Source organism: Geotrypetes seraphini, chromosome 6 (assembly GCF_902459505.1).
Source record: "Geotrypetes seraphini chromosome 6, aGeoSer1.1, whole genome shotgun sequence".
Taxonomy (NCBI): Eukaryota; Metazoa; Chordata; class Amphibia; order Gymnophiona; family Dermophiidae; genus Geotrypetes; species Geotrypetes seraphini.
In genome coordinates, this window is record NC_047089.1 from 17,333,404 (window position 1) to 17,361,355 (window position 27,952).

Genomic DNA, 27,952 nt, shown 5'->3' on the forward strand with positions numbered 1-27,952 from the left:
AAATGTAAAGACACATATGAAGACACATACAGACAAGCAGAGACACACTCACAGGCACACACATACATAAACATGCAAAGACACACTGACCTAAAAGCAAACATACACTCACACAAATGCAAAGACACACACATACATAAACATGCAAAGACACACTGACCTAAAAGCAAACATACACTCACACAAATGCAAAGACACACACATACATAAACATGCAAAGACACACTGACCTAAAAGCAAACATACACTCACACAAATGCAAAGACACACACATACATAAACATGCAAAGACACACTGACCTAAAAGCAAACATACACTCACACAAATGCAAAGACACACACATACATATGCAAAGACATACTCACAGGCACACGCACACACATGCACACTCACACACATACATAAACATGCAAAGACACACTGACCTAAAAGCAAACATACACTCACACAAATGCAAAGACACATATGAAGACACATACAGACAAGCAGAGACACACTCACAGGCACACACATACATAAACATGCAAAGACACACTGACCTAAAAGCAAACATACACTCACACAAATGCAAAGACACACACATACATAAACATGCAAAGACACACTGACCTAAAAGCAAACATACACTCACACAAATGCAAAGACACACACATACATATGCAAAGACATACTCACAGGCACACGCACACACATGCACACTCACACACATACATAAACATGCAAAGACACACTGACCTAAAAGCAAACATACACTCACACAAATGCAAAGACACACACATACATAAACATGCAAAGACACACTGACCTAAAAGCAAACATACACTCACACAAATGCAAAGACACACGCATACATATGCAAAGACACATATGAACACACCCAGACATGCAGAGACATACTCACAGGCACACGCACACACATGCACACTCACACACATAAACATGCAAAGACACACTGACCCAAAGGCAAACATACACTCACACAAATGCAAAGACACACGCATACATATGCAAAGACACATATGAACACACATACAGACACACATGCAGAGACACATTCACAGGCACACACACACATGCACAGACACACACAAACTCAGAGGCAACAGTAGCATTTTTGGTTCTTCAGACTAATATGGAGAGCCACTGGGTGACAGCCCTTAAATTAGTGTTTCCCAAATCTGGTCCTGGAGGCACCACAACCAAGTCGGGCTTTCAGGATATCCACAATGAATATTCAAGAGAGAGATTTGCATGCAGTGTATCAAAATCCTATCCAGGACCCCCTGCATAACCATACAATATTTCGAGAAATCCTCTATGTAATCTCACGGATTCTTAGTATACCTTACGTAACCAGACTGCATTATTTGTCAAATTGCTTAGTCGTTACCCCATACATTAGTCAGAGAGTAACCTTACGCAACACCTTGAATATAAATTGCATAGGGTATACGAAGTCTGTTCAAAAAGTTCCAGGATAGATTTAATAAAAATTTATTATACAATCTTACAACTTATTCCATTGGGTCTACTTTTTTCACTCAGAGAATAGTTAAGCTCTGGAACGCGTTGCCAGCGGATGTGGTAAGAGCGGATAGCGTAGCTGGTTTTAAGAAAGGTTTGGACAATTTCCTGAGGAAAAGTCCCTAGTCTGCTATTGGGAAAAACATGGGGGAAGCCACTGCTTGCCCTGGATCGGTAGCATGGAATGTTGCTACTCTGGGGTTCTAGAATCTTGTTACTCTCTGGGATTCCAGAATCTTTCTATTCTTTGAGGTTCTGTATGGAATGTTGCTACTCTTTGGGATTCTAGAATCTTGTTACTCTCTGGGATTCCGGAATCTTGCTATTCTTTGAGATTCTGTATGGAATGTTGCTACTCTTTGGGTTTTGGCCAGGTACTAGGGAACTGGACTGGCCACCATGAGAACAGGCTGCTGGGCTTGATGAACCATTGGTCTGACCCAGTAAGGCTAATCTTATGTTCTTATGTAGTTAAGCTCTGGAACTCATTACCGGAGGATGTGGTAACAGCATTCAGCATATCTGCATTTAAAAAGGTTTGTACAAGTTCCTGGAGGAAAAGTCTAAAATCCCATATTCTGTGAAAGATACCTAAAGTTAGGCGCCTAAATCAGCACGCTTAGCCAATCTAGGCACTAAATTATTTTATTTCTTTAATTTTCTGTACCATTCTCCCAGGGGAGCTCAGAACAGTTTACATGACTTTATTCAGGTATTCAATCATTTTTCCCTGTCTGTCCTGGTGGGCTCACACTCTATCTAATACACTGGAGGCAATGGGGGATTAAGTGACTTGCCCAGGGTCACAAGGAGCAGCGTGGGTTTGAATCCACAACCTCAGGGTGCTGAGGCTGTAGCTTTAACCACTGCGCCACTCTAGAAATCAAAATGTAGTAGAAGTGAGCCAAGTATAGGACAATGGAGCCATTGTGACATCACTGATGAGGTTGGCTCTTATTGGTGGAATGAGGCATTATGACATCACAATACCAGCTCTAGTTATCAGAGGCTGAAACTTTTCACACTATTTATTTACTCAATTTTCTATACCGTTCTCCCAGGGGAGCTCAGAACGGTTTACATGACTTTATTCAGGTATTCAAGCAATTTTCCCTGGCTGTCCTGGTGGGCTCACAATCTATCTAATGTACCTGGGGCAATGGGGGGATTAAGTGACTTGCCCAGGGTCACAAGGAGCAGCGTGGATTTGAACCCACAACCTCAGGGTGCTGAGCTTTAACCACTGCACCTCGCACTTAATCAGCTTCAATAGCAAATAAGTTGCACCTCAGAACTGGCTTAAATTAAAATGACTTGAATGGTAGCTATCTAACTCAGTAGGTACCTACCACTCTCAGATGCGCACTTAGTCCAAGGCACCTAACAGAAACTAGGCATGGTTGGGGTGGCTCATAGGCGTGCTTGGCTTGTAGGCGCCTGTTTTGAACTTAGACCAAGAAAAGTCTAAGGTTCTGACGCCTACTGGCACTCAAGTCTACTTTAGGCACTGCTAAGTGCAACTCTATAAATGGTGTCTAACTTAAAATTGGCATGCACTATGTTTTAGTTGCCTTTTATTGAATCAAGGCTATAGTCTGCTATTGAGATATCAATGGGGCAAGCCTGGGATTGGTAGCATGGAATGTTGCTATTCTTTGGGATTCCGGAACCCCGCTACTCTTTGGGGGTTCTAGAATGTTGCTACTCTTTGGGATTCCGGAACCCCGCTACTCTTTGAGGTTCTAGAATGTTGCTACTCTTTGGGATTCCGGAACCCCGCTACTCTTTGAGGTTCTAGAATGTTGCTACTCTTTGGGATTCCGGAACCCCGCTACTCTTTGGGGGTTCTAGAATGTTGCTACTCTTTGGGATTCCGGAACCCCGCTACTCTTTGGGGTTCTAGAATGTTGCTACTCTTTGGGTTTCTGCTTGTGACCCGGATTGGCCACTTTGGAGGCAGGAAACTGGGCTAGATGGACCACTGGTCTGACCCAGTATGGCTATTCTTATGTTCCTAGGCAAACCAGTATCAAAACCAGAAATGAATACATAAAATATGTTTTTGTAATTCTTTCCCTGTGCTCTTTGAGATGCATTGGCATGTGACTTTGATATCTTAAAAGGGACGGATCTGTCTGGCTGCCTCTGGGGAACACAGAGTTCTGTTCTTTCTAGAAACACGACACAGCAGAGATTTTTCATACACAGCTGCAAGAGTACAAACTAATTATATCACTGAATGAAAACTATACTCACTTTTTTTTTTTTTTTACAAAATGCCTTTTTTTCTATACTTCTTCCTCTGTGGCTTACAGCTTAAATCCATGTAATTTATTTTCTTATTGCAACTTTTTGCTTCCAGAAAATAATTTATTCAAGTTTATTTCAAGTTTCAAGTTATTAGGATTTTTTTTTAATATACTGGCTATCTGTCCCAGTGGGCTCACAATCTATCTAACATACCTGGGGCTATGGAGGACTGAGTGACTTGCCCAGGGTCACAAGGAGCAGCTTGGGTTTGAACCCACAACCTCAGGGTGCTGAGGCTGTAGCTTTAACCACTGCGCCACATTTTCCCCTGTTGCCAAAGGATTTGTAAGACATTACGTGACAAGTTGGGTGTCAGGTCAAAAGCGCGCCGGGACAAAGGCGTGCCCAGACAATTGAGCGCAGCGTGGAGGCGCGCGCTGCTCAAAATTAATGTTTTTAAGGCTCTGACGGGGGTGTGTGTGTGGGGAACCCCCCACACTTTACTTAATAGACATCGCGCCGCGTTGTGGGGAGTTTGGGGGGTTGTAACCCCCCACATTTTACTGAAAACTTCACTTTTTCCCTGTTTTTAGGGAAAAAGTTAAGTTTACAGTAAAATGTGGAGAGTTACAACCCCCCAAACCCCCCATAACGCCGGCACGATGTCTATTAAGTAAAGTGGGGGGGTTCCCCAACAAAACCCCCCGTCGGAGCCCCTAAAAACAGTAATTTTGAGCGGCGCACGCTTCCGCACTGCGCTCAATTGTCTGGGCGCGCCTTTGTCTTTCGCGCCGTTGTCTATGAACCGAAAAGTTGAGTCTGAGTAACTACCTGGATCTTCATTGTAAGGAACTGATGAGCTGGTCCTGGTTCCTCAACTGTACTATTTCAGTTCTTCAAATGATAATCCAACAATGACTCACTTTCCTTATGAAATACAGCAAGGTGATCACCCTAGCCCAGGGGTAGGCAATTCCGGTCCTCGCGAGCCGGAACCAGGTCAGGTTTTCAGGATCTCCACAATGAATATGTATGAGATGGATTTGTATGCACTGCCTCCTTGAGATGCAAATCGATCTCACGCATATTTATTGTGGATATCCTGAAAACCTGACCTGGCTCCGGCTCTCGAGGACCGGAATTGCCTACCCCTGCCCTAGCCCGGTGTCCCTCAAACTGTTTGCCACGGCACAGTAGTGTGTCCCAAAGAGATTCTGGGAGTGTCACGAGAGATTCCAGAATTTTATTTTATTTTTTTAAAATTCCCTTCATAAGTATACACTAGAATGGATGATATGTGTGTCGTGAACGTAAAAGTCTGTCAATGTTATGAGCGCCTGCGTGCGTAAGGATACAACCGCCCAGACAAGCATCATTCTTTGACATGATTGGTCCTTGAAAACTAACGGCGAGTAAGTTTTATTTTTAATGCAATAGTTATCCTAACTCAGTGGTCTCAAACACGCGGCCCGGGGGCCACATGCGGCCCACCAGGTACTATTTTGAGGCCCTCTGTATGTTTATCATAATCACAAAAGTAAAATAAAACAGTTTCTTGATCATCTGTCTCTTTAGCTATAAATAACAATATTATTATTAAGACTTAGCCAAAAAGAAAGATTTATAAACTATAAAGAGTTTAACCTCATGCAAAATTGTCATTTCTTTAATAAGACATTAACTATTTTTTCTGAGGCCCTCCAAGTACCTCCAAAACCAAATGTGGCCCTGCAAAGGGCTTGAGTTTGAGACCACTGGCCTAACTGGAGCAAGAAAGCAATCAAGGCTTTGCTACCATTTGGATCTTCTTATCTTTGCAAACTTGGATTTTGAGATCTGACAGAAATTAAATCGAGAAAGAACGACTGCAGACGGTGGATGATGAAATGCGGGTTTGCTTGTCAAATATTGAGCCGCGTTTTAATTTGCACTCAAATCCATCACGTTGATTAGCAATTCTATTCTATCTACTTTAGTTTCACCATTGTTACAATTACCCGTGCATAGCTTAACGAACTTTAAAGAAATAACTCTCAAATTTATTCATTTTCATTGGTTTTGCAATTTTATGACCTCATTTATAAAGCTTTAAGCATTATATATTCTTTATTATTGATTAATTTTTTGTCTTTTCAGATATTCCCCTGATGCAGCCACTTGGCGAAACAGGGCCTGTCGGGAATACTGAGTTCATTCTTTGAAAAGTGTGTCTGGTTCCGTATTGGAGCAACGGATATTTATTTCCACTGCTTGTGGGAGATGAATGGAAGATAAGTGCAAGTTTTTACAGTTTTTTGCTGGTTTTTTTTTTGCAGTTTAACTTGTGTATTTTAAACTGTATCTTTATGAATCTTTTCCATGGAGTTTTTTGACCTGGGATGTGTTTTGTATGGCAGTTTATAACTGAACATATAGTTTCTTGGTTGTTTCCTTGAAACACTGAGGTCTTTTTCTCCATGTTAGTTACTTGCCTTTCAGCCTGTTTCCTTCCACAATTAGCAGCTTTATTCTGAATATTTGTTGGTTATTTTTTTGCTCATTTATATTGTGCCATGAAAACCATTTGCTCCATTTAGTTTGCCGGAGATAAAAAAAAGTTTTGAGAGACACCGCCCTAGCCTGACCTGAGCTTAGTCCTGTCACGTTTTATAGGTTTATTTATTTAAAATATTTATTATCTGCCTAAAAACCTAGGCAGCTTACAATATTTTTATCCTGATGAATTATATCCCCCAGTGGCTATGTATTAAAGGCTTTCACTGAGAAATATATGCCCTTGCTTTGAAATGATGCATCTGCAGAGGTTTGCGACTCTTCCTCCCTCGTCTGTATTTTCAAAGTCCTTTTTTTTTTTTTTTTTTTTAACGTTTTCTCCGTACACGTCATCCTGAATTGCCAGCTGGGGGATAAGTCTGTCTTGACAGCGGCATGGAAATCCATTATTTCTGAGCACTTTTTCACAGCATCCTATTTTGTGTGACCGCTTGATCATGTGTCATCTTTTCTTCCCCTTCTTATTTTCAAGTCCCGCCGGAAATCTAACCTTCATTCTTGCGGATCGAGGTAGGCTAAATTGGGTAATCACCATATCTTCTGAACTACATTTTTGATTCACCTGTTCCAGCGTTCTGGAGCAGATTATAGCAACTGTCATGTACAGAGAGAGCTTCTCTCCCATCAGTGCAAAACCTATTAACAACAAAATGCAATTGCTCTCTGTAATGAAAATGATCACCTGACTTCTTCATTCTTTTAATATTTTCTTCCAGCTAAAGAATGACACGGGAAGGGGGGGGGGGGAGGGACACGGTTTACTTCATCCTCACCCTGTCCCTGCAAACTCAAGCTCCCTCTTCGTGCCATCATTTCTGATAACATAGTAACATAGTAGATGACGGCAGATAAAGACCCGAATGGTCCATCCAGTCTGCCCAACCTGATTCAATTTAAATTTTTTCTTCTTAGCTATTTCTGGGCAAGAATCCAAAGCTCTACCCGGTACTGTGCTTGGGTTTCAACTGCCGAAATCTCCATTAAAACCTACTCCAGCCCATCTACACCCTCCCAACCATTGAAGCCCTCCCCTGCCCATCCTCCACCAAACGGCCATACACAGACACAGACCGTGCAAGTCTGCCCAGTACTGGCCTTAGTTCAATATTTAATATTATTTTCTGATTCTAGATCCTCTGTGTTCATCCCACGCTTCTTTGAACTCAGTCACTGTTTTCCTCTCCACCACCTCTCTCTCTCTTTCTTTGTCTTTCTTTCTCTCTCTTTTTCTCTCGCTTTGTCTTTCTCTTTCACTCTCTCTTTCTTTCTCTCTCTCTTTGTCTTTCTCTCTGTCTTTCTTTCTCTATTTGTCTTTCTTTCTCTGTCTTTCTCTCTCTGTCTTTCTTTCTCTCTCTATTTGTCTTTCTCTCTCTTTCTCTGTCTTTCTCTCTTTGTCTTTCTCTTTCTCTCTCTTTGTCTTTCTCTTTCTTTGTCTTTCTTTCTCTTTCTCTCTCTTTGTCTTTCTCTCTCTCTGTCTTTCTCTCTCTGTCTTTCTTTCTTTCTCTCTTTGTCTTTCTCTCTCTCTCTCTTTCTCTCTCTCTCTCTTTCTCTCTCTTTGTCTCTCTTTCTCTCTTTCATAGTAACATAGTAGATGACGGCAGATAGAGACCCGAATGGTCCATCCAGTCTGCCCAACCTGATTCAATTTAAATTTTTTTCTTCTTAGCTATTTATGGGCAAGAATCCAAAGCTCTACCCGGTACTGCGCTTGGGTTCCAACTGCCGAAATCTCCGTCAAAACCTACTCCAGCCCATCTACACCCTCCCAGCCATTGAAGCCCTCCCCAGCCCATCCTCCACCAAACAACCATATACAGACACAGAGCGTGCAAGTCTGCCCAGTACTGGTTTTAGTTCAATAAGTCCATCGCTCATTTTTGTACGAATGAGATTTTATAGCACTGTGAGAGTGGGGTGGGGATGAGGACAAACTTTGTCCCCGTGTCGTCCTCTACAAGTTTCCTGCTTCTTTTAGGCTTCCAGCTCAGTCTGAACCAGGTCCTTGAAGTGTCTAATGTGCCTTTAGCAACCTCTGGTACCCTATGTCATGTCTGTCTGTCTGAGTTACACTGTAAGCTCTTCAGAGCAGGTACTGTCTATTAAATGTTAAAATGTACAGCGCTGGGTATGCCTTTCAGTGCTATAGAAGTGGAAATGATTTAGGTTTATTTTATTTATTTACTCAATTATCTATACTGTTCTCCCAGGACAGCTCAGAACAGTTTATATGAATTTATTCAGGTACTCAAGCATTTTTCCCTGTCTGTTCTGATGGGATCACAATCTACTGTACCTGGGGCAATGGGGGGGGGGTTAAGTGACTTGCTCAGGGTCACAAGGAGCAGCGTGAATTTATGCATGATAACCAGTATGACGCTGAGTTAATGGTTGGTGGTCTTCTGTAGTAGTGGTTAATGCATGCTAATTCATGCATAAGCAGTTAGGCACCTTAATAAAAGGGTTCCTATGTGTTTCTGTAATTAATATTCTCTTAACCCTTTATTTGGCCTTGTTGCTCAGAAGCGACATGTGTTTCTATGGTTCTTATGGGAGATCGGCATCTCCGAAGGCCTGTTTACTTTGCACTGGTGCTCTCGTTCAAAGCAGCCGTTTTCACCATCTGCCAATTAAAGGGTTAAGCAATCTTGATACTACGAGTGCATTTGTGGCTTTTCAAAAATGAATCTTTATTTATTTTTTTTTGAAATAGCATTTTCTCTTTCATTTCAAATGATTCCAGATCATTATCATTAGTGGCTCAAGATCAAGGATTACGATTGAGCCAAATTGGGGGTGGGTGGGAGGAGCCTCCCAAATAGGGGACAACCCCTCATGGATTTGCAAATGAAGGCCCCAGGTGCCATGAACCAAGGTGAGAAAATTCCAACTGAGACGGAAACTAAAGGAATAAAGAGCTGGAGAGAGTGAAGCAAGAGCCAGACCGCCGCCTCAACCCTAACCTAGTCACTGCACAAAGAATAATAATGATCAGTTTATTTACCGCAAGGCTGTAAAGTTCTATGTGGTTTACAATAGTTAAAAAAAACAATAAAAGAAGTTGATCCATAAGGCCCCACAAGGCAAAACCGACAACGGTAAAGAAAAAAATAAACTATAATTGTTTAAAAAAAAAAAAATGTAACTATCAGGAAAAGAAAAGAAGAAACTGACGAAAAAGTCAGAAAACCGCAAGAGCGGGACGGCAGTGAAAAGAAAAATTTTCAATAGCCGTTGAAAACGCGACTTCTTAGCTCCGTGGAAATTAAGGAACTGAGGGACTGTGCGCCTACGTCGGGCGGGAAGGCACTCGCGCATGCGCGGTGCGGGCTATCGAGAACTTTGCAAGTTCTTGAAGTGTCCGTACCGGGGTGCCGACGGTGACATCACCCATCAGTGAGAATATGCTGTCTGCTTGTCCTGGGATAATAATAATGGTCAGTTTATATACTGTACCGCAAGGCTGTAAAGTTCTATGCGGTTTACAATAGTTAAAAAAAAAAAAACCCCAATAAAAGAAGTTGAATAGAACTAAAAAAGTTAAAAGCCAATCATTAGAGACACTAAAATGATCAAAACACTGCAAAATAAAATTTTTATGAATTAGCTGCCTAAATACTTTGAAAACAGATGTTTTTAGATGTCTCCTAAATTCCCCATAAGTGTCAGTAAGCAAAAGCAATTGTTCTAAATCCTGACCCCATAACGCTGCTTGATAAGAAAAAAGATTTTGATGATGTTTTTTAAGTTTACATCCTCTAACAGGCGGAAAAACAAAATTCAGATGGGAGTTTCTCTTATGTCTGTTGGTTGCAAAAGAGAAAAGCTCAATTATAGATTTGGGAGCTAAACCAAACAAAGCCTTAAAACAAAAGCAACCCGGAAATAAAAATGGAATAATTCTTAGCTGGGAAAGAACTAAAGAAATCCAAAGTAAATCAAACCCAAAAGATCAGATTTTTTTTTTTTAAAGACCTAATAATCTTACAAATCATTAAGATCGGCTGCAATGAAACAATCCATATTTTTTGTGTTCCACAAAGCCATACGGACACCTTATAAATGATATAAAATCAAAAGCGATACATCAAATATATGCTGGTCATGTTTAAAAGAGGTTGGCACTTTAACCCATTCACTATACACTTCCCTCTGTATTCGCGAATTCCGTATCTTCAGATTCGCTTATTCGCAATTTTAAAGCAAAAAAGTCAGCTTAATTTTTGGGGCTATTTTAAGCCCCCCCCTTAAGCCTTACCTGGTGGTCTAGCGGGTTTTCGGGGCAGGAGCAATCTTCCCACGCTCCTGCCCCATGCAGATCGCTCACAGGAAATGGCTCGAGAGACTACGGGAGATCAAGGCAGCCATTTCCTGTGAACGATCTGCACGGGGCAGGAACGTGGGAAGATCGCTCCTGCTTGAAAACCCGCTAGACCACCAGGTAAGGCTTAAGAAGGGGGGCTTTCAGGGCTTAAAATAGCCGGGGGAAGCGGGGGTTAGGGGCAGACCCGGCCCGAATATTTTTCACGGGCCGGCTCTGCCCCTAACCCCCGCGAATACAGAGGGGGAAGTGTACTACACTTCTCCCTCGTCATGCGCGGGGAATACGGGCAGAGCTGGACCGCAAATGCCGAAAAACCGCGATTATCCGGCTCTGATCCACCCCTCACCTCCCTGCCGCCTTCCCAGCCTTACCTGCTGGTCTAGAGGGCTTTTGGGGCAGGAGCGATCTTCCTACGCTCCTGCCCCGTACAGATCGCCATCAGGAAATGGCTGTAGGGAGTTCCCGACATAGTCTCGAGAGACTACGGGAACTCCCAGCAGCCATTTCCTCATGGCGAGCTGCACGGGGCAGGAGACGTAGGAAGATCGCTCCTGCCCCGAAAACCCTCTAGACCACCAGGTAAGGCTGGGAAGGTGGCAGGGAGGAAAAAAAGATGGATTTTTTTTACATTAAGACTGTTTTTTTAATTTTCCCCCTCCCCAGAAAAAAATCGCAATTATATGAAACCGCGAGTGCAGGAACCGCGAATGGGGAGGGGGAAGTGTACTGTGATAATATACGTGATTACTGGGCAAAAGTTTTGGGACACTGTCTGTAACTTGCTGAGAATTAAAGAGCCACCAACATTGAATATTATTGTATTGGGTCATTTTGCGCTTCGGCATCCAACATCTGATGATCACTCTAAATTATTAAGAATCCTGCTTAATTTGGCCATTTAAATCATCTTAAAGCATTGGAAGGATGCATCAATGGTAAAATATATAACCTGGTGGAATACTGTTTCTATAACAGCTAAATTTGAACATGTTGCTGCAGAAAGATTAGTGCGTTAAATAAATTTAATAAAATATGGGAGCCATTGGAATATTACAGTCATGCGCCTGTTAAACCATGATGATTTGTTTGAACGAGGTGTATATCCATACGGTATTGCTGTATTTATGATAGTATTCAGGGCTGTGGAGTCGGAGTCGGAGTCAGAGGAAATTTCGGGTACCTGGAGTTGGAGTCGGAGTCAGAAGTACAAAAAACTGAGGAGTCGGAGTCGGAACATTTATCTACCAACTCCATTTTTGAACTTGGCATACCAATCACGAGCGATTCTTTCAGCTATAGCACCCACTATATACACAGCACAAATGTTGCGAGCAGCTTCTGCGGCCTTAGAACCTTAATTAAAAGCAAAAAGAAGGTGGTGCTCATTTCTCTCAACTTGACATTCCATTTTAACGATCTGAAAATTAACCAGTGCTGTGGAGTCGGAGTCGGAGGAAATTTCGGGTACCTGGAGTCGGAGTCTGAAGTACAAAAAACTGAGGAGTCAGAGTCGGAACATTTATCTACCGACTCCACAGCCCTGATAGTATTAATGAGAAAATGTTTTTTTGTTTGTAATGCTTCTTCTTTCTCTCTTTTATATATAGCAGGGGTGTCAAGGTCCCTCCTCGAGGGCCGCAATCCAGTTGGGTTTTCAGGATTTCCCCAATGAATATGCATGAGATCTATTTGCATGCAGTGCTTTCATTGCAGGCTAATACATTTCATGCATATTCATTGGGGAAATCCTGAAAACCCGACTGAATTGCAGCCCTTGAGGAAGGATTTTGACACCCCTGATATATAGATATGACTCATGCTAAAAGGCAGGGGGAGGCAATTCCGGTCCTAGAGAGCCGGAGCCAGGTCAGGTTTTCAGGATATCCACAATAAATATGTATGAGATGGATTTGCATGCACTGCCTCCTTGAGATGCAAATCTATCGCATGCATATTTATTGTGGATATCCTGAAAACCTGACCTGGCTCTGGCTCTCGAGAACTGGAATTGCCTACCCTTGTTATAAGGTATTGTTCTGTATTTTGTGCAAAATATTGAACTAAAAAAAAAAAGACCTAATAATCTCCTGCACTCACATATCTTATCATCCTTCCCTTTAATAGTGATTTCATCACTGAGGTCAGACTTGCTTACAACATCATTTATGGACAGTAACTACTTACCAATGGCTGTGGTGAGAAAGGAGACCACCTCAGACTCTTTTCCATCATTGTAGAAAGCCAGATGCCAGATTCCTGTATCCAGGTATTGAATAAATCCCGTTTCGTGACTGGACACCGGAACAATGCCCCTGTGTAGCCGTTGAGGTCCTTCTAGACTCCTCACTTCCTGGGTAAGCAGACGTCTCCCGTCCAGAAGCTCCACAAAGTCAAACTATGAAGCACATAAGGATAATATAAAAATTACAAAATGTATTTCAGATGGGTTTTTTTTAAACTCTAGAACAGGATTGTCCAACGTCAGTCCTCGAGGGCCGCCATCTGGTCGGGCTTTCAGGATTTCCCCAATGGATTTGCATGCACTATTATATGCAAACAGATCTCATGCATATTCATTTGGGAAATCATGACCTGGTGAGGGCCGAGGATGGACACTCGTGGTCTAAAAGTTAAAGTACTATACTGTGGAAATGGAGCAATTTAGCACCCAATGAGACCAATGTACTGAAGAATGAATGGCGTTGTAAAGGTTCCACATGAAGAATGACATGGAACATGGTATAATCACATTGTGAATTTCTTTTGTGCATTAACTTGTTTAGCTGCACCTAATTTTGCAAACAAAGGATCGTTTATCATTTAACGATTATTAAAATTTGATATGCCGCCTTAGTTGCAGAACAATTCAAGGCAGTTTACAACAAAATACATTAAAAAAAAGAATGTCATTAAATATAATAACAACAACATTATTCTTTTATACCGTCATAACCAAAAGTTCTAGGCGATTTACACTAAAAAGAGCTGGACAATCAGCGAAATACAATAATACAGTAAAAAATACAAATATCTGTAAAGTAGAATTTCAATAATAAAACTATCATTAAATAATAAACTTATCGAACAAAGTGGTCTTAATTAATTTCTTGAAAATAGCAATACACTACTTTCATACAAAGAAATAAAACCATACACGGTCCATCACTGCAAAAAGTGTTCTCTGCTGATTAACAGTTTAAGACAGGGGTGTCCAATGTCGGTCCTCGAGGGCCGCAATCCAGTCGGGTTTTCAGGATTTCCCCAATGAATATGCATTGAAAGCAGTGCATGCAAATAGATCTCATGCATATTCATTGGGGAAATCCTGAAAACCCGACTGGACTGCGGCCCTCGAGGACCGACATTGGACACCCCTGGTTTAAGAGAAAGCACGTTGAAGAAGATAAGTCTTCATAAGTGCACGGAATCGAATATATGAATGTTCCAAACGAGTCATTTCCAAAATCATGCAAAACGGCTAATATGCTGAAGAATCACGCAAACTAGGGGGTGGGGAGCCAATCTGCCACGTGTTAGGATTGGACTTTTTCATTTTAATCTTTGCTACTATTTTAATGGCATTCTTTTCCTACTTTTTTTATTATTGCTTTTTTAGCTGGTCTGTAAACTGCTCTGATTTGTTTTCCAAAAAGAACAGTATAGTGGGAACTAATAAACGATTTGAAATGTAGCGTGAGCTAAAATTCTCAACCGAACGCTGAGAAACTTAACTACACTTCCAGAAAAATGTTGGTAATAAAGTCCACAATTTTCCATGGTCTTTTTCACAATTTAACCCTTTGAAGTCATTATATTATTTAAGTCAGCTGGCATCATACGGTACTATCCTATTTTGATCAAAAAACAATAGCCCTTTGTCAAAATCAGTTAACCTGCCTTCCACATGATCTTAACACAGTAAGCAGAGCAGGTAGAATCAAAACCACATAAGAATTGTCATACTGGGACAGACCGAAGGTCCATCAAGGCCAGTATCCTGTTTCCAACAGTGACCAACCCAGGTCCCAAGTACCTGGCAAAAATCCAAAATAGTAGCAACATTCCAGAGCTGATACTGTGATGTCATAAAGCCTCTTTCCACCAATGCATGAGAGCCAACCTCAGCAGTGATGTCACAATGGCTTGATTGTCCTATACTTGGCTCACATAAGAACATAAGAGCTGCCCATCCTGGGATAGACCAAAGGTCCATCAAGCCCAATATCCTGTTTCCAACAGTGGCCAACCCAGGTCCCAAATAGAAAAAACAGATTTTATCCTAGGAATAAGCAGTGGATTTCCCCAAGCCATCTCAATAATGGCCTATGGACTTCTCTTTTAGGAAATTATCCAAAGTTATATGTGTAAGTGTGTACTCTGCCCACGCTCCACCTGCAAAGAACACGCTTATCAAAGATGTGCATATATTTACAGAATAGCTTGTACCTCCATTATTGTTATTTCCATATGTGCGTAATTGACTAGAATACCAGAATCTATGTGCATGCTCACTGGAGAGTTATCAGATTTTCCATTTGGAAAATCAGGACCCCTAGACCTGCCCAGTTCCACCCTATCCCACCCCCGCTCCACCCTATCCCACCCCAGCCACGTCCCCCGTTGCCTGCTCTCGTCTGAGTTCCTAGGTGCTTATGATTTAGGCAACATTTACAGAGTCAGGCCCTAAGTAGTAATAATAATAACTTTACAGTGGTACCTCGGAATCCGAACGCCCCAGAACTTGAACGTTTTGGAATCCAAACTTTTTTTTATAGTAAATTTTGCCCCAGAATCCGAACTCTGCTTTGGAATCTGAACACCCTGATTCTGCAAAGTGCTCCCGATTGTAGGCTATAGGAGGGGGCCTTATGCGCTTGGGCCAATCAGGCCCTAAGATCCTGTGGGTTGGGCAGTGGAGGGGTGGGCCCGCCTCATTTGGACAGAGGCGGGCCTGTTGGCTGGACAGTGTGAGTTGCTGTCTGGTCAAATTGGAGGTAAGCCCAAGGGGGGGTTCCGGGGTGGGGGCTTTCGTTGGGGGGAGGTCCGGCAGGAGGGGTTGGGTACCCTCCTGCCGGCGATTTTAGGGGGGCTGTTGGGGGGGTCTGGCATGAGGAGTTGGGCACCCTCCTGCCGGCGATCTTCAGTGGGGGCCGTGTAGGCCCGATTCTGTATAGGACTCCCAGGACGGGCGTCCTATACAGAATTCGGGCCTGTATGTGTGTGTTTCTGCCCCTAAAATTCGGTGTATTTACTGTTAAAATTTGAGTTTGTGGGACCCAGAAACGGATTAATCCAGTTTCCATTATTTTTAATGGGAAAAATCGTCTTGGAACTCAAACGTTTTGGAATTTGAACGGGGCTCTGGAACGGATTAAGTTTGGATTTCAAGGCATCACTGTATTTTTATATACTGCAATACCACAAGCAGTTCAGAGTGGTTTGCAGAGGAAGAGACTGTATAAAGACAGCGATATTACAAAAAACTTTTAGAGAGACATTAAGGCAGAAGTGGAGTCAGAGAAATTTATCAAAGAGATAAGTTTTGATTGGCTTCCTAAAAGTTTGATAAGAAAATGCGTTTGAAATAAAGTTGGTTAAGTGTTACAGCTTAACATCCTTTAATACAGTGTATCGGAAACTGTGTGCCTCCTGTGATTTGAGGTATGCTGTGACGGTTTATAGTCGAAAATGCGCAGGACAATAGAGCGCCGACAATACAGAGCAGACAATCGTGCGCAGGACATCAGCGCGCCGGACTTAAACTTAATTTTAAAATGCTCCAAGGGGGGGTTTGGGGAGGGAACCCCCGCAGTTAGTTTAGTACTGTTTGCGCTGCCATTGGGTGGGGGTGGGGGGGAACCCCCCATTATAGAGGGATTAGGTGTTTTTCCCTTTTTTAAGAAAAAACGTCAATTTCCTCTGTAATGTAGGGGGTTCCCCCCCCACGTCCCCAATGGCAGCGGCAACAGTAACAGTACTCACTTAAATGGGGGGGTCCCCATCCCCCTCGGAGCACTTTAAAATTTAAGTCCGGCGTGCTGATGTCCTGCGCGCAATTGTCTACTCGATATTGTTGGCGCTCAATTGTCTCTCGCGCTTTTGTCCCATCACCGCCACGACACATCAGAGAGGAGGAGAAACACTGGCTGACTGCCTACAGGACATGCTTCTCACGGCGTGAGGCGCGTCCTGTAGGCAATCAATCGGCACCAGCGCCTCTCCAGCCCTCTTCCCTGCTGGCATCCCCCTACTGGCGGCTCAGTGCCTGTCTGGAGGGCCTTCGCGTGGACGTGTTACGGCGATGTCCGCGCACTTCCAGATGCCTCCAGCTGCGGCCACTACGTTTAGCGTGCTGCAGCTCAACAAAGTTTGTAAGTTTAATATGCTTTAATTTTTAATATTATATGTAAGAGTATTAATTATTGTGCATTTCTGTAGTTTAAAAATTGAATAAAGAATTAAAAAAAAAAAAAAGTTGGTGGGACACAGCTTTAGTAAAGAGCCACACAGAAAATACAAGGGAGCAAAATAACCACAAAAATCATTGGAACGCGGAACCCAGTAAAGCAAGCGGCTGCAATGTTGAACGAGAAGTCTTTCCTTTATCTAATCGAATCTTAATATGTGTGCGTCGCGTAAACCTAAACAGGCTCAAGGCGACCTGCATTGGTAAAAGGGTGTCGTGGGGCAAAAAGGGAGGGAAGGGGAAGGAAGAGAAAAGAGGAGAAGCAAAAGAATTATCTTGATACCCACTCATCCAAAGGCTGAATTAAATGAAATAGAATCAAACTAGTATAAACCAGGTCTTTTATAAGAAAAATCAGGTATTACAAAAATTAAAAAAAAAGAAGAAAGAAGACATGCAAAATATAATGAATTAGGTTGAGTAAGAATTAACGAGATACTTGAGGAATTCAAAGATGTCTTTAAAAGCTTATAGACAGAGCCAAGCAAGAAAAATGTTCTTTAACTCGAGTGGGTGTAAATTGTTCCTAATACAATAGAAAAAGCGATAGAAATATTTTCAGGAAAATTGACTTCTTACTTGGAAACTTTTATACTTGGTACAGAATTAAAATATAGAAAATTTAGATGCTCTGGGGTCAGGAGGATCCAAATAATCACATGTCGGTCCACGAGGGCCGCAATCCAGTCGGGTTTGCAAGATTTCCCCATTGAATATGCACGAGATCTATTAGCGTACAATGAAAGCAGTGCGTGCAAATAGATCTCGTGCATATTCACTGGGGAAATCCTGAAAACCCGACTGGATTGTGGCCCTCGAGGACCGACATTTGACACGCCTGAGATAATGCTTTTGAATACCATGTCTGACCCCTTTAACACCATCTGGGTGGTGCCAGGGCAGGTCAGGAGGAGAACTAAGGTGGAACCGGAAGTTACTCGGGTACTCGGATCAGTGGCGTAGCGAGGGTAGGAGGCACTCGGAGTTGGTGGTGCCCCCTCACGCCCTCCTCTCTGCCCCCTGCCACACTAGTGCTCTCCCTTCCCCTCCATATCTCTTTAAATCCTCGCTCGCGCTGGTGTTGGCTTTCCTTCTGACTTCACCTCCTAGTCCTGCGACCAGGAAGTGCAACAATTTTTGTCTTTTATCATTCAATCGTCACACAATAGTTTATGTTATTGTCAATGGATATGTGTTTCTTCTTTCCTCTTTTTCTTCTTCTTTTTTGGCTTCACTTTTATTTCGGTTTCATTCTTGCCCCCTATTTTTTGGGTTTCATCTTTTTTTGGGTTCCCTTCCTTTTCATCCCTCTTCACCTCAACCTACTTCCCTTTCCTCCCTCTTCCACCTTCCCCCCCCCTTTTCATTCCCCCTTTTTTTCCTCGTTCTCTCTTTTTTGTTCTTTTCTTCTTCCTTTTTTTCTCTTTTATTTTCTTTCAGAATCCTTATCAAGATGCAAGATGTGTGTTTTGACTATATTGATTTTATACTTTTTATATATGGATGTTTTTAAGTTTGGATTGGTATATGTTTAATATGATGGTATCATGTTTTTTAGTTTTATACTGAAGATTTAAAGAGGTGCAGGGAGGGAGGGCATGAGCATGGCATGGGGGGGGGGGGCAGAGATGTGCTAGCGCCGCCACTAAGACAGCCCTTGGGATGGTCCACCCTGCTCCCACACCTTTACTACGCTACTGACTCAGATAACTCTCCAGGTAATGTAAGATATCAAAATAACTTTTTTAACTTTTCTGGATTGCTGAATCAATAGTATATAAAAAAATTCTAGCAGCTAGACATACGCAGCACTGCACATTAAAACATGCAAGAGACAGTCCCTGCTCAGTAGAGCTTACAATCTAATCAAGGGATAAACAGGACAAGAAGGGGATTAGGAAGTTTCTCAGGCAGGCATGTGTGCTTTACCAGCAAGTGGGGTCTGCAAAACTCATTGATGACCTTCCAGTTAGCGGTATAGACCCTCCTCTTCAACTAATAATTCAGTCGCAATCAATTCCTCTGACCCCTCCCCTATCAACCTCCTTTTGCTAATCTCTCAGACCCTTTCCTTGCGCTCTCCCCAAGAATTCCCTCCCCCCTAAACAGACCGTAAGTCACTGATCGTCAAAATGGCTGCCGTGAGTTCCTGTTGTAGTCTCGAGACTACAACGGGAACTCACGGCAGCCATTTTGCCGACGGCTCTGCACGGGGCAGGAGCGGAAGTAGATCGCTCCTGCCCCCGCATCACCGCTAGATCACCAGGTAAGGTTGGGGACACAAGAGGGAGGCAGGAGGGAAGTGGGGGTGGGTCAGAGCTGGCCTAAAAAAATTATTCACGATTTTCCCTATTCGCGGACCAGCTCTACCCCTAACCCCCACGAATGCTATATTCTCTTTTTCAAATCTTGATCAATTAGCCTACATTTATATACATCACTTATAAGCAAGCAGAGTACAAAGTCACATACATAAAATTTTAAATGTACAAAGTCTAAAACAAATGAATAAAAAGCACCATATAAATAAATCTTCTCATGTAAGACCACCACTCATGACTAACTACAACCCTGTTCCTGTCTTCCCAATAACCCCACTGCCCTTTTACTAAACCGCGATAGCGGTTATTAGCGCAGGGAGTCACGCTGAATACTCCGCACTCTATGGGTTCCTTTTACTAAGGTGCGCTAGGGCTTTAACGCGCGGAATAGCACGTGCTACACTGCCTCGCGTGCTAGATCTTAACGCCAGCATTGAGCTGGCATTAGTTCTAAAAGCGTAGCGCGCAGTAATTTCCTGCGTGCGCTGAAAACACTAGCGCACCTTAGTAAAAAGGAGCCCCATGAGCATCGGGAGCAGCGCAGAATATTCAGCGTAACTCCCTGCGCTAATAACCGCTACTGCGCTTTAGTAAAAAGGGGGGAGGGGTTAGTTTCCAAAATTGTTCATCTTTTTAAACAGTATGAATGAGAATAGAAAAAAAAAAAAACTACCTCAATTAGATTGATTGTTACTCAAAGGAATTGAGAGGAAGTTTAGTCACAATGTCTGTGTTTATTTAAAAAAAAACAAGGAAAAGACCTCAAACGCCCAAACCTCATCCTCCAGTGGGGTATGATTTTTATCACTGGTCCTAAAACCTTCTTGATGTGTTTCATTTTTAATTTATTTATTATCATGACATCTTAAGGACTATCTAACAGATTTTTCAAAGATTTGCTGCAAGCCATCAGCTTTCGACCACAATCAGTTAAGCACTTTTTGGTCTTTTGATGAATGTTGTGATATTTTGCTGGTGAAAATTTTCCACTTAATTTTTTGGGGGGGATAATAAATAAATTCAAAATTAAACACCTCAACAAGGTTTTAAGACCGATGAAAAAAATCACACCCCAGTAAGACTCTCATTGGAGGGTGAAGTTTGGGCATTTGAGGTCTTTTCCTTGTTTTTTTTTTTATAAACAGACATTGCGACTAATTAACTTCCTCTCAATTCCTTTGGGTAGCATCTTTTTAAACAAACATATCTTTGTCCATAAGACGATTCATACTTATGCTTTCATTCTTGTTCCTGGTCATGCCTGTTCCATAGTTCCCTTGTCTGTACCCCTCCCACAGGCTCTAACTAACGAGTAACTTTTCAAAAGTTTTTTAAACTGCTTTGCATCTCGTGTGTCCCCCGAAGGGGTTCTTGGAACGGGTTCATAGACAACCCCGCGAAAGACAAAGGCGCGCGCCGACAACTGAGCGCAAGATGGAGGTGCGCGCCGAAGAAAATTACATTTTTAGGGGATCCGACGGGGGGTTTTGTTGGGGAGCCCCCCCAGTTTACTTAATAGAGATCTCGCCGGCATTTTGGGGGGTTGTAACCGTCCACATTTTACTGTAAACTTAACTTTTTCCCTAAAAACAGGGAAAAAGTGAAATTTTCAGTACAACGTGGGGGGTACAACTCCCCAAATGTGGGGGGTACAACTCCCCAAACCCCCCACAACACCCCCACAACACGGCGCGATCTCTATTAAGTAAAGTGGGGGGGTTCCCCCCCATGCCCCCCGTCGGAGCCCTAAAAACAGTAATTTTGTGCGGCGCGCGCCCCCGCGCTGCGCTCAATTGTCTGGGCGCGCCTTTGTCCCGGCGCGCTTTTGACCTGACACCCTTGGAACGAGCTATTTTGCCGGGGAAAAAAAACAACATATTGCATTGCTGGATTGTACCGCATTCCCCCACTTTATCTCACTGGCGTACTCTCATAATACACCAAGCTTCTATGGAGTGTCCCTCTTTGACATCTTTGGACATACCATAGGGACGTTTGTTTTGTTCCATCTGGGAGCCCTTTTGGCTCACACTGACTCATAAAGCTCAAAGTCATTTATTGAATCCATGATTACCCATGCATTCTGGAAGATGGATTGTTCTGTTTTTGTGGGGTATTTGGGTGGGTGGGTGGGGGGGTTGAGGGTAGGGTGAGACGGGAGGGTAGGGTGATGTATTTGTAATGTGTACTTTGGTTGTTCTTATTTTCATAGGAAGCGGATTCTATGACATTAGTTCTGCAACTTTCCTCAAAACTGGAATATTCAAAGACAATCAATAAGAGATGCTTATCCTGAGCATACAGGAAAGCATTCAGTTAGCCCAAGAACATGGCAAGACATTTTTTTCCACAACCAACAGTGACAAAAATCAAAACAAAAATAAAACTCAAAATGTAAGATGGAATAAATATATCAGTTATCAAACATTTTCGAAAATTTAAGAACGATGGCAAATTATTCCATGAAAGGTTAGATAGTCCGTGGCAAGGAGGAAAGGCCTCAGACCATATGTCCATTTCACATACCAGCCCAATGGCCGTTCAGTCAGTACGGACAACAGTTTCAATCATTGGCCTTCTTCCATCACCTCCAATTAATGTGCTAAATCACACATTATGCTGTGCAAAATTACTGTACTATTGTCCCTTGATACTTAAGATTTTGGAGATCCATCTGGGATCAAGTGAATAATTTACTGGAAAATCCGGTGGAATTGACGTACGATACCATCTTATTTGGTACGTTCATGAGACCGAAAAGTCAAATATCTGCTCAGAATAATAAACTTCTCCTTATAATGACAGGGGTTTCCATGCAGCTTATTTAAAAAAATTGGAAGAACTGGGATAGATTAAATTACACATTCTGGTGGGAATCCCTCTGTTACATTTTTAAAATGGAACTTTTCATGGCCATACAGCAGGGACGTTACCAGGAATTTTATGGATATTTGGGAGCCATTGGCTAGATTTTGTAAGGAATGATAACTGATTTTATTTCATTGACCTGTAAACATACACATCCAGGGTGGGTGGGGGGTAGGGGAAGGGAGTTGCATTGGAATTTGATTCAGGGAATTTATAGATAGTTTCTTGAAGGTTTTATTTTATTTGAATATTAGGTGGGAGGGTGGGGGGAAAATATAATTGTTCATTAATATCTGAAAGTCTATTGAGCTTGTCTTGTAATATTTTATGTATATGAATTACTTGTTGCACAATTGTAGTTTCAAAATTCAATAAAGATATAAAAAAAAAAAATAAAAAAAAATCACGCCATTATGCAAACATCTCTGTAGGAAGATATGGGCTATGGGAGCCTTTGAGATGCAGCTCCGCTGTTTTAAGTACTTGACGTTTGTTCTGACTCTCTGAATAAGATATTGCGAAACGAGCTCGTCAAAATCAGAATGAATTTCTAGAACAAGTTGCCTGATACCACTAGGATAAGTGGATTTTTACATTTGATACTATTTATACATTACAAGCGTGATTTTGCACAGCATAACGTGTGATTTTGCACATTAATTGGAGGTGGTGGAGGAAGGCCAGTGATTGAAACTATTATCCGTACTGGCTGAATAGCCATTGGGCTGGTATGTGAAATGGACATATGGTCTGAGGCCTTTCCTCCTTGCCACAGATTATCTAAGAACATAAGAACATAAGCAATGCCTCTGCTGGGTCAGACCTGAGGTCCATCTTGCCCAGCAGTCCGCTCACGCGGCGGCCCAACAGGTCCAGGACCCGAGCACTAATCCTCTATTTATACCCTTCTATTCCCTTTTCCAGCAGGAAAATGTCCAATCCTCTCTTAAATCCCAGTACTGTATTCTGCCCTATAACGTCCTCTGGAAGCGCATTCCAAGTGTCCACCACACGTTGGGTAAAGAAGAACTTCCTGGCATTTGTATTGAATCTGTCCCCTTTCAACTTTTCCGAATGGCCTCTTGTTCTTTTATTTTTTGAAAGTTTGAAGAATCTGTCCCTCTCTACTCTCTCTATGCCCCTCATGATCTTATAAGTCTCTATCATATCCCCTCTAAGTCTCCTCTTCTCCAGGGAAAAGAGACCCAGTTTCTCCAATCTTTCTCTCTCTCCCTTTCTCTCTCTTTCTTTCTATCTCTCTCTCTCTATTTCTCTCTGTCTCCCTTTCTCTCTCTCTTTCTGTCCCTCTCTACTCTCTCTATGCCCTTCATGATCTTGTAAGTCTCTATCATATTCCCTCTAAGTCTCCTCTTCTCCAGGGAAAAGAGACACAGTTTCTCCAATCTTTCTCTCTCTCCCTTTTTCTTTCTATCTCTCTCTCTCTCTCTATTTCTCTCTGTCTCCCTTTCTCTCTCTCTTTCTGTCCCTCTCTACTCTCTCTATGCCCTTCATGATCTTGTAAGTCTCTATCATATCCCCCCTAAGTCTCCTCTTCTCCAGGGAAAAGAGCCCCAGTTTCTCCAATCTTTCTCTATCCATCTATCTCTATTTCTGTCTCTCTCTCTTTCTTTCTTTCTATCTCTCTCTCTATATATTTCTCTCTGTCTCCATTTCTCTCTCTCTTTCTGTCCCTCTCTACTCTCTCTATGCCCTTCATGATCTTGTAAGTCTCTATCATATCCCCTCTAAGTCTCCTCTTCTCCAGGGAAAAGAGCCCCAGTTTCTCCAATCTTTCTCTATCCATCTGTCTCTATTTCTGTCTCTCTCTCTCTTTCTTTCTATCTCTCTCTCTATATATTTCTCTCTGTCTCCATTTCTCTCTCTCTTTCTGTCCCTCTCTACTCTCTCTATGCCCTTCATGATCTTGTAAGTCTCTATCATATCCCCTCTGAGTCTCCTTTTCTCCAGGGAAAAGAGTCCCAGTTCCTCCAATCTTTCTCTTTCTCTCTCTCTCTCTCTCTCTCTCTTTCTGTCCCTCTCTACTCTCTCTATGCCCTTCATGATCTTGTAAGTCTCTATCATATCCCCTCTAAGTCTCCTCTTCTCCAGGGAAAAGAGACCCAGTTTCTCCAATCTCTCAGCGTATGAAAGGTTTTCCATCCCTTTTATCAGACGTGTCGCTCTTCTCTGAACTCTCTCGAGTAACGCCATATCCTTTTATGGAATAATTTGTCGTTCTTAAATTTTTGGATATGTTTGATAACTGATATATTTATTCAGTCTTCCATTTTGAGTTTTATTTTTGTAACTGTTGGTTGTGGAACTTTTTGAATTTTGTTTTTGGGTTTGTTGAAGACATTTTTTTTCCTATTTCTTTTCTTTTTACAGGAGCTTTAAATCAACTGCTTTGGCAATGCATGTAACATGGTTTTCCCTGACCGATCTGCTGGCAAGGATTTTGGTTCACGGTGTAAGGTCTGTAATTGGATCTTAGCCAAACAGTTTTCCATTAGTGTCCATGACAAAAGTACTTAACATGGAAAGCAGTGCAGGGGAAATGGAACAAAGTTATCGGACCTTTCACCTTCATGCTGCTGGTTTAGCTTGACTAAACGATAATTCTCATTCCCAACGGCATGTTCTTTGGTGCCCTATGGGAAGTAGCTTGGCCTTCGTCCAATTCCCAGAAGAAAAGTGCAACATGAGCTCAGTGCAAATCATCATTCATTCATCACAGCCCCAGAAGAGAGTACACCACCCCTCTGGAAATAGGAGATCTTCAGAGGATGCCTTTCTCTAAGTTCAGTAGAGGTTTTGACTGTTCCAGGTTTGAGTGGTTTTAATTTTAATGGAAGATGAAGAAAGAATGATTTGAACTTAGTATAGTATTTTACGATGTTTCATTTACTATTCATTTTATGTGTGTATTTTTTTGTTTTTATAATTTGTGTGTGCCTGATATATGTACACTGTTTAGATTTAAGCGGTTTATAAGTTTTAAAAAATAAATAAAAAAAATAAAATATATGTGGAGGGGCATTTTCGAAAATAAAGTCTAAGTCCAACTTGGACGTTTCCAGCTGAATGGTCAAAGTTGGAGGTACAAAAATGGCCATTTTCGAATGGCAAACTTCTGGATGTCCCCCCTAAACTTTTTTTGGGGGGAAATCGTCTGCTTAAGACGTCTTGGCCACTGGGACGTCTAGGCTGCTAGAACATCTAACTTTATACCCCATTTTCAATCTGAAAAACATCCAGGATAGAAACGTTCTAATCCTGACCATTTGGACGTGGGGGGGGCCAGCATAGTAATGGACAGGCCACATAGACATCCCAACAGAGCAATGGGACATCTTAGAGGGCATTGTTGTGAACGTCACATAAAGGGTGCCAGCTGTATATCTCCCCATAACCCCCTTATAATTTAGAATGAACCCCCCACAAACAACCCACCTCCAAATCTATGTACCACCCCAATAGCATTTATGGCTGCAGGTGGAACCTATATAGTAGTATAGCAGGTCTTGGGTGGGCTCACAGGTTCTACCATAAATGTAGTGATTAGAGTGGCTTATGGGCCTGGGTCCTCCTCTCTATGGTTCACTAGCCCACTCATCAGGCTACTTAAGCCACCTGTGTGCAGTGCTACTAGGCTTTCCCAAACCAGATGCTGCTGGAAGGGGTCAGTGAGCACTGGGGGAGTGTGTGTGTGGGGGGGTATCTTATCTTAATGCATGCAGTGACACTTAGCTCCAAATGTTTAAGTTCCATCCAGGATATCTTGCAAAATGTAACATATAGTAACATAGTAGATGAAGGCAGATAAAGACCCGAATGGTTCATCCAGCCTGCCCAACCTGATTCAATTTAAATTTTATTTAACTTTTTCTTCTTAGCTATTTCTGGGCAAGAATCCAAAGCTCTACCCGGTACTGTGCTTGGATTCCAGCTGCCGAAATCTCCGTTAAAACCTACTCCAGCCCATCTACACCCTCCCAGCCATTGAAGCCCTTCCCAGCCCATCCTTCACCAAACAGCTATATACAGACACAGACCGTGCAAGTCTGCATAGAACTGGCCTTAATTCAATATTTAATTTTATTTTCTGATTCTAGATCCTTTTTGTTCATCCCACGCTTCTTTGAACTCAGTCACACTTTTCCTCTCCACCACCTCTCTCGGGAGCGCATTCCAGGCATCCACCACCCTCTCCTTAAAGTAGAATTTCCTAACATTGCCCCTGAATCTACCACCCCTCAACCTCAAATTATGTCCTCTGGTTTTACCATTTTCCTTTCTCTGGAAAATATTTTGTTCTACGTTAATACACTTCAAGTATTTGAACGTCTGAATCATATCTCCCCTGTCTCTCCTTTCCTCTAGGGTATACATATTCAGGGCTTCCATTGCTTAATGTTTAATTAAGCAATGCTTAATTATCACTGCAAGACGTCCATGTCTAACCTGCCCTCGAGACCCCCTCCCCCAAAGCCCGCCCATAACATGCCTCCACCACGCCTATCTCATGCCCTAAACGTACAGAGGATGGAACACCTCGCTAGATGTACAGAAAGATAGTTTTGATTATCAGCACTTGGACGTCCTGGCAATTAGGACATCCAATTTAAATGCTTTTTGAACGTCTATGTTTTTTTGATTATGTGCTTGATAATTTACCAGTGCCATCAAATTGGCATTTTTCCCCAAATACTAAATTAATCACATAAGTACGTTAAAATAAGAGGAAAAAAAAGCATTAAAAGAACATGGAACTAGCTGTATCGCTACCTCAAATAGTTGGTACGGCAAAGGAAAGCACGAAGCCATAATGTCCACTTCAGGTTACCTGTGTGTGTGAAGGAGGAAGACCTCTTCTGCCATAAATGCCAACCAGGGCGGCTTTTCCTAAAGACACATTGAACTTCAGATGCATGGGATGATCAATGAACACCTGAGATCTCCAAAATATGCCGGGAGGGATCTTCTGCGTGGCTCGTCTTCCAACGTCAAGTTCTCCCGAGTCTATAAAACTGTCCTCGGGAAAGAAACTAGTAGGCCTCCCTACCAAGACATAGGAAAATAACACAAATTAGCCAAACACTCATAAAGAACTTCTTTTTGTGCACCACTGATGTTGAAGGATGGGCAAAGGGAGAAGAACCCAACCTTTTAAAAAAACAAAACATAAGCACATAAGCACATAAGCATTGTCTCTGCTGAGTCAGACCATAGGTCCATCACGCCCAGCAGTCCGCTCCCGCGGTGGCCCCCCAGGTCAATGACCTGTAGTGATCTATTTCTCTACTACTCTATTACTTTACAGCCTTCTGTACTGTATAGTAACCCTCTAATTGTACCCATGGATCCCCTTTTCCTTCATGAACTCGTCCAATCCCCTTTTGAACCCCAAAGTCGTACTCTGCTCTACCACCTCCTCTGGAAGCGTATTCCAGGTCTTCACCACCCTCTGCGTGAATAAGAACTTCCTAGCATTTGTTCTGAACCTATCTCCCTTCAATTTTTTTGAGTGCCCTCTAGTTTTTGTTGCCCCTGCTAGGCTGAAGAATCTGTCCCTCTCTACCTTCACTATACCCTTCATGATCTTATGAGTTTCTAATCATATCCCCTCTAAGTCTCCGCTTTTCCAG

At 42.4% G+C, this 27,952-nt stretch overlaps 1 protein-coding gene across 4 annotated transcripts in view; it reads right to left on the reverse strand.

The window, feature by feature from the left end:
* Nucleotides 1-27,952, reverse strand: part of TENM4 (teneurin transmembrane protein 4) — a 1,150,563-nt gene that overhangs the window by 265,234 nt on the left and 857,377 nt on the right. For all 4 annotated transcript variants that reach the window (XM_033948175.1, XM_033948174.1, XM_033948172.1 and 1 more), the window contains 2 exons: nt 27,151-27,365; nt 12,834-13,044 (listed from right to left, as the gene is read on the reverse strand). In XM_033948175.1, the coding sequence (XP_033804066.1) occupies nt 12,834-13,044; nt 27,151-27,365 (426 nt within the window). The remainder of the gene's footprint in view (nt 1-12,833; nt 13,045-27,150; nt 27,366-27,952) is intronic.